The following is a 12928-nucleotide window of genomic DNA, read 5'->3' as shown; positions in this document are numbered from 1 at the left end:
ATCCCCGGGCCCAGCCTTAAGCATCAGCAATCCACAATCCACATCCACATCAGCAGCATCAACCATCTTTCTCTCCTCTCCCACCCCCCCCCCCCCCCCCCGGATACCACCATCGCACCTCCCTGCTGCTACTGGCGCTACACATCACGCCGGTCACCATCGTGTACCCGCCGGAGGAGCGACTCTCCCCACGACCGGACAGGGGGCGCAGTGACTTCGCTCTCTATTACAGGCCGGCGCGTCCCAGGGCTCTGGTACGCTGCATGGATTAAGCACAACTAACGGGGACCCTTGGCCGCCATTGCCCTCAACTAAAGTCCAACCGGGAGTCTCGTGCGGCGTTGGTGATGCTTTAAGGACTGCCATTTCCTGAATTAAGTCCGTTCAAATAAAGCTCCCCCGTTCCTCCTCTACCTATCCTCGTCACCCCCTCTGCCAACGTTCCCAAATCCTTCGTCGCGGCTGAGAGGAAACACCGCCCTTGGTCTTTGTTGCCAAAAGAGACATCCAACATCTGTCACATTTTTGTTTTTCTCTCTCCCTCTCCTTCTTATCCTCGCTCGACTTGTTCTATTTTACTTTATTTTTATTTTTATTTTACTTTCTTCCTCCCTCTTAAATTTTGGCCCACCTGTCCCCTCTCCCCCTCCCCTGGGTGTGCCATCTTCTTCTCTTCTGGGTGACCTACCAATATTGAACTTGCATCGGGTCACCTTATACATACCTTGTCTCTCCCCCCCGCGGTGGTTGTCTGCAGACCCCGTCTCTCTCGATTCTCTTTCCTGGAAGGCTCTTAGGGTCTCTCTTCTTCTACTACTCCTGCACTCTATCTACTGCAACACATTTACCATCCACAATGGGATCCCTTCATGAGCAGACTCGCTCGAGCTACATGCCAGCGTCGCGCCAGAGCCGCATGGCCATCGATTCCCTGTTGAATCCCTCAGCGGACAACGGGATGGTCAGCTCTCCATTGCACTATGATCACCGTGGCCGGCCACTGTCGCCGCAATTACCTCCCAGCCCCAGCTCCTACTACTTCGCTTCCTACTCCGACAGTCACCACCCCTACGCCGAGAGCTCAGCCTCCTCGCAGGACCAGGCATTCTTGCCATACCGCCCCCGATCCGCCGAGTCATCACCTGACATCTACTCGCGCGATCGATACGACTCGGTCTCCAGCAGCTCCAGCAACGCGCCGGAGCGGCGCCGGCCCCCTCGGCCCAAGTACGAGGAAGAGGAGATGTACTTCATCTGGTACCACCGCGTGGACCTCTGCCAGGAGTGGAAAGAGGTGCGCGAGAGTTTCAACCAGCAATTCCCCAGCCGGCAGCGGCGCGGGTTCCAGGGAATCCAATGCAAATTCTATCGCTTCATCAAAGAAAAGCAGTGTCCCACGCTGCGGGAGCAGCGACGCATGCGGGACGGCGACTTCCTCCGTGAGGGAGCGGGTATTACCGACTCGGCCTCTCCGCGATTTGGCGTGATAGATTGGGCCGGGGTATGGTATCCATGGATGCGCGAGAACAAAGAACAAGTCCTGAGCCGACGGATGTCGAGGTGAAAAAAAGGTTTCCAGCCCACCTTTCTTCTAATGACCAACCAACCAAACCTTACCTCGTCATCGATGCCATGCGCATCTTTAAAAATGTTTCCTCGCTTGATTTGATTTTTTTTTTTCAAAACCCGATACATCTCACGGCCGCCTGAAGATACCTCTGTTTAATTTCTGTTCTTTTCTTTTCATTTCTTCTGTCTGCTTGGTCTTTCATTTGTCATTCTGGTTCTTGTTCTTGTTCTTTTGTCGTGGTTGCTTTTCTGACCATTTCAGCATGTTAACACCTGGGAGGCTACTTGATCTTTGCATGCATGCATACATATACATACCTTCGGTTTTTTTCTTTTTTTGCTTTTTTTTTCTTTCTCTCACTCTTCATTTTCACTGCGTGGGGGTTGGGTTAACGGAATGGAATGGAACTGGAATCAATCACTGGGTCGGAAACATGGGCGGACAGACTATCATTCAGTTCAATTCATCAATCATCAATCATCAATCAATCAAATAATCAATCTACCAACAAGCAAACAAACAAGCTCTTCCACCACCAGCAGCAGCAGGTAGCAATAATCTAGCCATAATAACCATCATCACCACTACATTAATCACTACTACTTATGACTGACTGACTTACTCTTCTCCCTACATACATACATACATACATACATACATACATACCTCCAGTTTACTTACTTACTGAACTACTAGACAATTTCCAACGCGACCGCTCCATCCACCCATCCATCCATTCGCGCACCCTAGTTTTCTTTCTGTATTCCATACTTTATACCTGGTCGCATTGCGCAAGCCCCGGCCGGCGGCCAGCGGCCACCTAGGTCATGGACCATAGTTTGCTTGCTTGCTTACCTACGGTTGTTTCTGGCATTTATGTCCGAGGTTCCGAGGGCGTGGCGAGTCTGGTGGTGGTACCTTACGGATGTGTATGGCGTGTATGCGTGGTTGTGGCGTGGCGTGGTGTAGTGTGGTGGGTGGTGGGTGGTGGTACTGTGTATGTATACGTATGTATATATGTATGTATGTATGATACATGTAATGTATGTAGATAAGTATAGGTACTCTTTGCTGGGTTGGATGGAGCTTGTTTGGATAAGGTAGGTACTTACTAGATCTCTATCTGGGGTATCTATTAGGATGTCTAGGTAGGTAATAGGTAAGGTAGTATGTAGGTAGGTAGGTAGGTAGATAGATATCTACCCAGATTATTAGGTAGTAGGTAGTAGTAGCCAGTAGGAGTAGAAGTACTAGAATGAGGTAATAAGACTGAAGGTATACAGTATGGTATGTATGTAACCCCCATCCCCCCCCATCCCTCCCTCAATCCAACCGGACAAGAAAAGCAACGCACGTACCCAGTCAGCTTCATCCCGGTGAAGGATTTCGGACGGTGTGTCTTGGCCTGGCTGTAGTGTCAGTAAATTCAGAGTTTTGGGGGGGGGGGGGGGGGGGTAAGGATAAGGATTCTTCTGATGCGAAGTATTATGTAGTGGGATGGAAGATAAGAAGACGGGTATTACGGGTTGGTTGGTACGGTAGTTGGATTGTTACCTAGATGGTTGATGGTTGATGGTGGTGGGAGATGGGAAGGATGGGGGAAGGAACGAAGGGCTTGCTTACTTGCCTAGGGTACATCATACAGTACTACATAGATTACTTACCTACTTAATAGATTAGAATTCGGATGAGAGACAAAAAACAAAGGAGGCGAAAAGATGAGGAAAATGGGAGGGAGGTTAAGTAGGTAGATTTAAAGTATTCAGATAACTACTACCTAGATAGTGTGTCATCCCAACAGAACACACATGGCAAATAACTACCTAGGTACCCATGGAAGATACCATGTATCGATCTATACCTCACTGAAATTATAGCATTATAGCTTGACTCCTGAGAAAAGGACATCCTTAGAGGGACTAAATGTAAGGGTTCTTAGTGGTAGGGTAAGTCACTGGACTGGACTGGACTGATTGATTGATATCAATCAATCAATCAGATCAACACCATGCCAAACAAGTATGTACCGTGATTGATAGACAGATAACGGGTAAAGATACGAAATGTATATCCACATCCATCTATCTCTCCATCCATCCATTCAATTCATGTATATGGATCACGGGGGAGGGTAGTAGAGGATGGGGGAGTCTGGGAGAGGAGTAGAGAGGAGAGGAGAGGAGAGGAGGGGCCAGTAGGATCCGGAGCATGATCAATTTCATTTCATTTATTATCGATTGTGGCGTGGTGTTCCCAAAGTTTAAAAGGAGAGAGTTAGGTAGAAAGGTCAAGAAAACCAAGGCACTCCGTAGGTAGATGTGGTGTTAATCTGATACCGATAGACAGACAGTGTAAGTGGCTATAGTAAGCAAGGTGTCTGTGTGTCTTTCTCTTATTAATAATGGTATGTTGTATGTACACTGGTCAGATGGGATTGGGATGGATTCCGGACTGGTACTTGGTCTGTCTGACATGCTGACTGACTGGTTTTGGAGAGCTGTAGAGTAGATTACTACGGTACTGTGTACATTGCCCAGAATGATTGGAGTTGAGGTGATTGCTGCTGTATATGGTATCGAGACTGAGCACTTCTAACTGGCCTACGATGGAGATGATCAGAGACATACACACATGCACCCATCCATCCATCCATCCATTTACAACACACGATTTCCAGGGAATGCATACGGCCCTCACAACACGCCTCGAAGGTATCTATCCCTCTTCAGTCTGACAGAGGTAAGCAGCAATGCCAGTATTATCGTATGTACAACAGACAGACAATGAATACCACAACAAAACAGGTATTACCTGATGTATACGTATACGTATACGTATACACTAATCTGGAAACGCTCCAGACTGGGGCCAATCTAGACGAGCAAACCACATATAACGAGTCGGCGGTGATCCCTCACTCCCTCACTTCGCACCCGCCCCCCTGAATCTGAGACATGACAGGCAGACAGCGAGAAAGATAGATAGGCGTTGTGCGTGAGTATCTGCAGGTGATGCTGATCGAAGGATTTCGGACCCCGAGGAGGGAGGGAGGCATGGGGGTAGGTCTGTCCGCCTGCCTGATTGCCTGTATGTATCAGGTGGCTGCATATGGTGGCAGGATGTATGTCTTAGTTTATTAGAGCGTACGGTATGCTACTGTATGCACATGGCGGTCATTGCAGATGAGAAAAAAAAATTAACTATGTCAAGATGGTCTGCATGGGAGGGAGGATGCGGTGCTGAGGTGCTGATATCGATTGCATCATCAGATGACGGGCCCGATGATAACGCTGGGGTTGTGAAGGATTCATACCCCGCATTCAAGTGGCCTGGTATAATCTTATTTCAGAGTCTGTGTGTCCGGAGCATCGTGGGGGTGGGAAGGCAGACCCGGTTCTCGTCAGGATTGTTGAGACGGGCGGATTATTGGCGAGCATGCAGGGTGGACGACGTGTGTCTGCCGGCAGGGCGAACGAACGAACTATATCGAGCAGCGAGCTACCCTGAAGGATCACACGGATGAAGGGAAGGTCGAGGAATGGACAGCTGCAATGCTGAAACGGTCCTTGCCGGGCCCGGTCGACTTGGCCTGGCTAGTCCTGTCGGCTTACTGTCTGGCTGCCCGTCTCTCGGCCCAGCTCATCATGCAGCTTCTGCAGAGGTCTGACGGCCGCGGATCTTGCGGTGAAAAAAAGCTCCCTACGTCGGTCTGTCGGCCATCGTCTCCCTCCTCAGCCCTCACCCGTCAGTCGAGCCCCGTCGAGGGCAGTCCAGCCTCGTCGTCTTCATGCCCAGATGCCAGCCAGTCTGCAATGCGACCCCCTACATGCATGCATTCATCCATCAATCCATTCATTAATCATTCATCCATTCATTCAGTCAGTCTGCAGACGCAGCCACCCGATTTAGTCTCGGTGCCTTGTTCTGCCTCACTCGCTTGTTGTTCGCCCTGGTCGGCGTGTGCGTGCCTGTCCCCGTCATCCAGATCCAGCATCCAGCATCCAGCATCCATCCATCAAGGGATGGATGATCGATCAATCAATCACCATTCCTCGTCTGACTCCACGTGCGATAGGAATCCATATCCACCGCGATTCCGCCCCTCACTAGCCGAATCGTCAAAATCGAACTCTTCGTCATCAGACCGGCCATGCGTCCGGTATTTGTTGTAGATAGCCGTTGGATCGTCCTCTTCATCATCCCACGACAAGTCTTCATCCGGATAGTCATTTGCGGGATTATTTTCGGCTGCCCCGGTAGTGCCCGTTAGTCTTTGTCCACGACGCGACATTCTGGCTCAAATTGCGATCGACTTACCGTTCGAGTCCGCATCCTCGCTATCCCACCGATCTTCGTCCTCCTCCTCGACAAAGTTCTCCCAGTATTCCTCGTCCTCCTGCGTGATGACGATGACACCGATATCTTGGCGATTCACGTCAATTCCATGCTGCCGGAACCAAGCTTCCTGGTCCGAATCCAAACTGACGAGCGGGTCCGTAAGCAGACCACCGTCTGGCAACGGTTTCCGTATGTACGTATCGTAGACATACTCGCCATCGCTCTCGTCCTCGTCAGACCCGGCCGGCTGAGCGCCCGTCGCCGGGGTGGCAAGCCTGTCGGACTCCTCACGGCCCTCGACAGGCCCTTGCACCGCTGCCGCGCCCGTCCCTCCCGCGCGATGCTTATTGGGCGTGCGCGGCTGGTATCTCAACGGAGGCTTGGGCATCACCGAACGGGCCTGAGGTTGTGCCGAAACTTGCGGCGGGCGAGTGTAGTCCGTTTCCGTGGGTGTCACCTCCATCTCCCCATCCAACTCCAGAGCAACCTGTTCCAATTCCCGAGCCAGCCGTTCCGACTCATCGTCCCAGTTACTTTGATGGGTGGCCTGGGCCTCCCGATCCAGCACCTGCGAGATGTGCTGTTTGGCAGCCGAGATCGCGCTCTTACGCTCCTCCCTCCACTTTCTCTCCGCCTGATTCACCACCGGCCGCTTCCGCGGAGGTGCTGACACCTCCGTAGCACCCTCACTCGCGTCTTCGTCCGCCCGCGCAGCAGCATCGGCGACCATTGACGCCTGCCTGGAATGCGCCGTGCGCCTCAGCTTCTCAACAAGCACCGCAACTGCCCCGTCCCCTTTGCGCTTCTGGACACCGCCCCCTGTACTCCGGAGGGAAGTCATTGGCGTGTTTGACCTCGAGATCTGGAATCGACGCAGAGCCTGCGCGCGTCCCGGCGAGGAAGCCGGACTTCTCCGCCCGCTGGAGGAGGAGGGCACCAGATTGCCGGTGGAGTCATTCGCGCCAGAATCCGGGATGCTAGAGTCGGTAGCCGACGAAGGCTTAGACGGGCTGGCAGTAGGCGACGAATGCAAGGCTCTTTTAAACTTCTCCTCGTTTTCCCTCCGAACGGTCGCCAAGCGGCGTTCCTCGCGGACCTCCGCCCCGGGCGACGTGGCTCTTACCAGGGGGATGCCTGTCCCTGCACCAGCAGCACGGTTGGTCCTAGTACTGGTGACGACGCTGCTGACCGACCGCGGCGTGAGGAATTTTCTCTGCGTCGGGGCCAGCGGTGATGGGCTGGGGGAGCCATCTTTTTGGTCCCCGCCCGCGCGGACCTGGACTCGTTGAAAAACAAAGTCCGTGAACCGGCGTTTGGTCTGATGTAGCTCGGACTGGATGTCTGTGGGCGTGGGTTAGCGGGAGGAGGTCCTTGGTGCAGAAAGATCATTCACAATGTGACGAAACAAGGGAGTCGTAGGTCTTACATAGCGTCTCTACGGGTTCCTCTTCGCGCCGGCGTTTGATGTTGATCTGCTCGGGCGGCAAAGACATCGTGGAATGGTCGGTTCTGCTGCACCAGGCCTGAGGGGGATGAGATGGAATGAGATGAGATGATGGTGATCGCAGCGGCTTCTTTTGGTTCCATGGTTTCCTCCTTCCGGGTTAGCGTGTCGCGGCGGGTATGCGCTCACGTGATGCCGTGTTGATTCTTTGCCCGATCGGGTGGCTACCACTACGACCACTACTAGTGCCAGTAACTACAAACTGAAACTGCCCTACAGTCGAACTCTGCATATAAGTAACCAGATGTTTGTCATTTCCTATGCTTGGAGCACTCCTCCTCACCGTCTTTCTTATGTTCCTTGGTGGCGGATCCACTATCATCATCCAGGATCAATTATCTCCGCCGCTATATAAACCCTGTTCGTTATCAGAATGCAACAGGGGAGCTGTTATGCTCTGGATTAGTCCCGTTGAATGGCATCACATATGCAAATGAGCAGCTTGAGACATGAAGAACGGGACTGAGCCACCCCATTAACGGGTATGGCTCAGATCCCACCCGCCTCCGTAGCCAACTGGAGGTCAGAAACGGCAAATGGCCAAAAACAGATTTTCAAAGTAGGGAGATGACAAGAAAGGCAAACGAAGATGAAGAAGATCATACCCAGCTAGCAATACAAGGATGGTATAAAAAGAAGGGAGGCATTAAAAGCTGTAATATGGGGTGGCGGAGAACGAAAATTTGCACAATTAAGGTAAGGAGAGAAACCATAGTAAGGTGAACCCGGTACAACGAAAGGAATCAGAATGGGGACATCGAAGGGATTAGTCAAGTAGCAAGACGAAAAAGAAGAAGAAAAAAAAAATAAGAGAGATCGAAGAAAGAGAAAGAAAATTGGCTATGCTCATCGCGATCAATGGCGAGTGTTACCCTCGCAGTGGTGTATGCAATCATTTGGCTCCGATCTCCTCCTCAGCCCAGCCCGGCAGCGAACTCTCGTTCTGGATGGCTAATCCAAAGCCGGCATGGTTGAGGCCGCCCAGGGCGGATGTGAAGCTGGAGAAACTGCTTTGGGGCTGGTGAGCCATCCCGTTGCGAGTGGGACCGGGCTGGCTCGAGACAGGTCCGAAAGGTTCCTGGGAGAACGAAGGCAGACTCACGGCCCGGGAATGCTGAGCACGGGGCACGTTCAGGCTGCTGGTACTGGCTGTGGCATGATGCCCGGGTCCCGAAGAGCCATTGGTCACGTTCAAGTACCCGTTAGTCGAGGGCTTATGTTGGTGTTGGTGTTGGTGCAACGGGGCCTCGATATTCCCGTTGGTGTACTCGGCGCCGCTGGTGCCGTTGTAAAGCGACTGCTGTTGCGGGGCCTGCTGTTGAGACTGCAGAGCCGCCAAGCTCATGGGGTCGTTCAATCGGTTCTCCTGCTCCTGAGCCTGCTGAGCGGACATTTGATTGAGGTACATGGTCAGCGGGTTGTTGGCGCCCACATTGAGAATCCCGGACGGAGACGACACCGTTTGCAGAGGATGCCTAGTCTGGTGGCTGTTCTGGGAGCCGGTGGACCCGGGGGCAGGGGACAGTGCAGGGTGGGTTGGGCTAGATCCAGAGCCGGATTGGCTTAGGTTCTGCTGGAAGCCGTTGAGCGCCGGGGAAGGTGACTGCGGTCCCTCGAACCCAGCTCCATTGCGACCTTGAGGTCCACCGTTGCCTGCTTGGCGTGGCGGGTTTCCACACCGATCCTTACCAAAGTTGATCTTGAATCGTTTGTACTCATCCCGATTGCGCATTCCTTCGATCGCTTTGATGGCATTGGCGATGTTCGTGAAGTTCACAAACGCACAGCTCTTCTCGCGTAGCGTATTGACAAGCTCGATCTCTCCGTATTCGGAGAAGTCCTGACGAAGGCGCTCCTCCGACCAGGCTTCATCAAGATTGCCCACGTAAACATTCCGTGAAGCACCACCGCTCACCGCCAGGGCGATAGCGGGCGGAAGAGGACCGGAGTGTTTACCCCAGCCAATCTTCAACCGACGATTGTGAATCATGAGACCTTGGAGGTTGCTCAAGGCATAGAAAGACGCGGCCGAAGTAGGATCAATGAAAGTGACAAAGCAGATGTGCTTATCAGGGATGTAGCGAATGTGGTGCAGAAGACCACCGCGCACGACGTTGCAGATCTCCTCAATAGTCGTTTCGGGGTGGATGTTGCCCAGGTAAATCGTCCGGTTGCCCAGGTTGTTGACTCCGCCCGCGGTTGTAGCCACAGCTGCGGCTGCCACGGATTGCTGGGCCAGTGCGTTTGTGATCAAGTCACGGTCCGCCGAGTTGAGTATGTGCGCATAGCCGGGGGCAATGCCCAAGAACTGAGCTGCATTCTGTTGCTGCGTCTTGGAAACGTAAGCACACCGATCCTTGCCGTAAAAGACACGTCTGGGAGCCTGCCACTTCGCCTCCTGAGGGAGCTGGGAAACAGCCTTCATCGCATTGCTGATAGACAGGAAGTGGACGAAACCGATCGCCTTCTCCTTGACAATCTTAACAGTATCGATAGGACCAAACTTTCCGAGCTCCTCACGCAGTTCCTCTTCGGTCATTTCTTCCGGCAGGTTCCCGAGGTATACATTACGTGACGCACCCGATTGCTGCACAGACAAGGCGACCGATGTAGGCACCTGGGAGGGCTTGCCCCATCCCACCTTGATGTCATTGCCCTTGATCGCGAGCTTCTTCAGGATCGCGTCGGAATGGAAATGGGTAGCCGAGTTGCTGTCCAGGAAAGAGATGAACGCGCAGTTCTTGTCGGGAAGCAGCCGAACAGACTCGATTTGGCCACTCCGAACATGGTTCAGGATCTCTTCCGCGGAAGTTTCTGCGGGGATGTTTCCCAGGTACACCGTTCGGCTCGTACCCGAGAGCAAGCCAGGGGTCACCGAGGCCGCGGGACTCCCGAACGCCGCATTGCCCAAGCCTCCCAGACCACCGACAGGGGACTGGGGAGCGCCCAGCATCTGGGAATTACCCATATCCGTCGACATCATTCCGGAATACAGACTAGCATTATGCGAGGGCTGAGTCGGACTCCCCAGCTGGTGGTGGCTGTGGTGGTTCTGTGCGTGTGTAGGAGCGTTGGTTTGGGGGAAGCCGCCAAAGTTGGCGAACTGAGGCGAGGCAAATGCTGAAGGGGTTCCCGGCTGAAAGGGACTACCGAGCAGCAGCTGGGAAGGTAGAAGAGGAGTGAAGTTCATGTCAAACGCGGTACCCGAGGAAGCCATGTTGTCGGAGAGGGGAGCAGAGGTATTGATCGCGGGGATATTAGCTCGACGAGTGTTCCGGTCCGGCAGGCCCTGCAGGGGGATGTTGTTTGAGGCGTACGATCCGTGTGAGAAGCCAGTACTGTCCGCGTTGAGGTGGGAAAACTTGGAAGACATCAAACGGCTCGGGATGCTGGCATCGGAGGTTTGCATGACGAGGGGAGGGAGCGACTAGGACGCAATTGTCCCCTAGAGTGAGGAAGGGCACGGGGTAAGCTTGTCATCTATGAAATGATGGATATGGGCCAGCCAGGGGGGGGGAGGGAGGACGTACGAGGCAATCAACACGGTGGGAATGGCCAGGAGAGAGGGAAAAAGGGCCGGGCCCGAAGATCACCCCCGAAAAGAGCAGGGGGGGAATAAGGAAGAAAACAGAGACCTGGAGAGACCAGAATGAAGGTAACCAAAACGAGGAAGAAGGGCGGAAAGGACGGGACAGAGCACGGAGCAGGAGGACTGCCGGGGGAGACGTGTCTAGAAGGGATCCCGGTGGTCAATTGGAATGTGCATGGGCAATAAGAATAAGAAACAGTAGTGGAGGAAACGGAGACGAACCTGTGGTGGTTTAGTTGCTTTAGGGGGCCGAGGAACCAGGCCCAAAGCAGTGAGATCCAGCTGAAGGCGAATCAAAACGGCAATAATGCGGGTGTGAAGAACAATAGTGGTAATGATAAAAGTAGTAGTGGTGGTGGCAGTAATAGTAGTGGTAGTAAAGATAATAATAATAATGATAATAAAGGATGCTGAATAAAGAAGCAGACCCCCAAAATGAAGGTCCTGTCAAATGAGAAATGAGAGAGAAAGTGCCAGGTTGCAACGGACCCCAATAGTGACAAAGAAGGGTATCCAGATGGCACCGACAATTAAACTGAAAAGGGATAAGTGGGAAGGACAGTGGGCAAAGAGGAAAGGGAAAGGGAAGGAGAGAAAGTAATTGCAAAGGACAATTAAACTAAAAAGTTACAGCCGCCAGTACAAGGGCAGCGGGAAACGAAGGCTGAGGGAAAAAAGAGGGCCCCCGGTAGGAGGGAAAAAAGGGGGGGCGCGCGTTAGAGGGATAGAGGCGCGATAAATACTAGTGTCGTTGAGGACGGACGGAGGAGGGAAGAAGATAATGAATAATGACTGGTGGTAGCGAGGGGAAGGAACTCCTAGGACCCTGGCTTCCTCTGCCTTTCGAGTTCACAATCACAACGGATGTACCTAGAATGCAGATGGCACCAATCAAGGCAGGGAGGGGGGGGGGGGGGTAGAACAAGGTTTACCAGAATATTCTCAACAAATAATAGATCGCGCGACACTGGGATTAAAAGGAAGATTATTATTATGAATGTTGCTGTTGCTGTTGCTGGTCCTGCTCCTGCTCCTGCCAGCCACTGCGGCGGCCACCACCACTCCCAACAACAACAACAATAACAACAACAACAACAGCAGGAAGGACCGGGGACGGAGGATAATGTAAGCAAGGAATGAGCCGAACCAGAGTACGGGAGTCGCAGCAAGTACCGGTATGTGATCGATGGGATCGAAGGGGAAGCTGCGAAAAAAAAAAAAAAAAAAAAAAGGGGAATCGCCGGCAGGAGGATTCCTCCCCCAGCCAACGAGCAGCATCATCGTGAACCTGGACCTGAACCTGAACCATTGGCATCATTGTGACGGCGGGAAAAAAATCCCATCGATAATAATAGAAATAGTGTAGTGGAGGGTGATTGATTAGTACGGAGTACGGAGTAGATACTTAGTTAGCAGATCCATACTTTTGAGGCAAAAAAAAGATGGGGAAAAGGACTCCATCCAGCCCATCTGTCAGCCATCATCCATCTTTTCACTTTCCGAGCCACCCGGCATGCTGTGTTCCCCTGCGGAGGAAAATGATGCTATCATCCTCATCCTCATGCTCAATCCTCCTCCGTAATCTGTAGTCCGTATTCCGTACCACCAGTCCAGAACCCACCCTCGACAGCCCCTTCGGGCCCCGATCTCAAATCCACAGGTCTGATGAGCCAAATGATTTCAGCGGGGAGGAACCCATAGTTCGACCGATCGCCATGCAGCTGCAGCTTCACCACCATCACCGGCAGCTTTCATGTGATGACATCCTCTGGGATGCATCGGTGGGAATCCACTTTGCTTTTTTCCTCCTCCCTGCCTGCGATCAGTCATGCTGGCCATGGACGGTGGACGAATCGATCCATCGACGATGGTGGTGTTGGGGCTGGCTGCTGGTACAGCGTCCAGTCAGTCGTCGGCTGTTGGTGGG

At 52.8% G+C, this 12928-nt stretch overlaps 4 protein-coding genes across 4 annotated transcripts; 1 reads left to right on the top strand and 3 right to left on the bottom strand.

Moving 5' to 3' along the window:
- The first annotated feature begins 611 nt into the window (after positions 1 to 611).
- On the top strand, positions 612 to 1698 carry BO70DRAFT_21551 (uncharacterized protein). Its single transcript, XM_025538682.1, has one exon. It carries the CDS (start codon positions 857 to 859, stop codon positions 1562 to 1564), a length of 708 nt encoding a protein of 235 aa, XP_025404647.1. The 5' UTR covers positions 612 to 856; the 3' UTR covers positions 1565 to 1698.
- Positions 1699 to 5352: 3654 nt separating this feature from the next.
- BO70DRAFT_21533 (Iwr1 domain-containing protein) lies at positions 5353 to 7450 on the bottom strand. Its single transcript, XM_025538681.1, has 3 exons — positions 7335 to 7450; positions 5888 to 7249; positions 5353 to 5818 (listed from the first exon to the last, which is right to left on the bottom strand). Exons 1-3 carry the CDS (start codon positions 7399 to 7401, stop codon positions 5613 to 5615), a joined length of 1635 nt encoding a protein of 544 aa, XP_025404646.1. The 5' UTR covers positions 7402 to 7450; the 3' UTR covers positions 5353 to 5612.
- A 626-nt stretch (positions 7451 to 8076) lies between these two features.
- On the bottom strand, positions 8077 to 11171 carry BO70DRAFT_21530 (putative differentiation regulator (Nrd1)). Its single transcript, XM_025538680.1, has 2 exons — positions 10943 to 11171; positions 8077 to 10857 (listed from the first exon to the last, which is right to left on the bottom strand). The coding sequence occupies exon 2, from the start codon at positions 10819 to 10821 to the stop codon at positions 8305 to 8307; it is 2517 nt and encodes an 838-aa protein (XP_025404645.1). The 5' UTR covers positions 10822 to 10857; positions 10943 to 11171; the 3' UTR covers positions 8077 to 8304.
- Positions 11172 to 11894: 723 nt separating this feature from the next.
- On the bottom strand, positions 11895 to 12499 carry BO70DRAFT_21282 (uncharacterized protein). Its single transcript, XM_025538661.1, has one exon. The coding sequence runs from the start codon at positions 12280 to 12282 to the stop codon at positions 11944 to 11946; it is 339 nt and encodes a 112-aa protein (XP_025404644.1). The 5' UTR covers positions 12283 to 12499; the 3' UTR covers positions 11895 to 11943.
- Between the last annotated feature and the right edge of the window lie 429 nt (positions 12500 to 12928).

This window comes from Aspergillus heteromorphus (genome assembly GCF_003184545.1).
Source record: "Aspergillus heteromorphus CBS 117.55 chromosome Unknown BO70scaffold_1, whole genome shotgun sequence".
Classification (NCBI taxonomy): domain Eukaryota; kingdom Fungi; phylum Ascomycota; class Eurotiomycetes; order Eurotiales; family Aspergillaceae; genus Aspergillus; species Aspergillus heteromorphus.
Note: the sequence above shows the minus strand (reverse complement) of the source record. Positions and strands in the feature narration are given on the sequence as shown.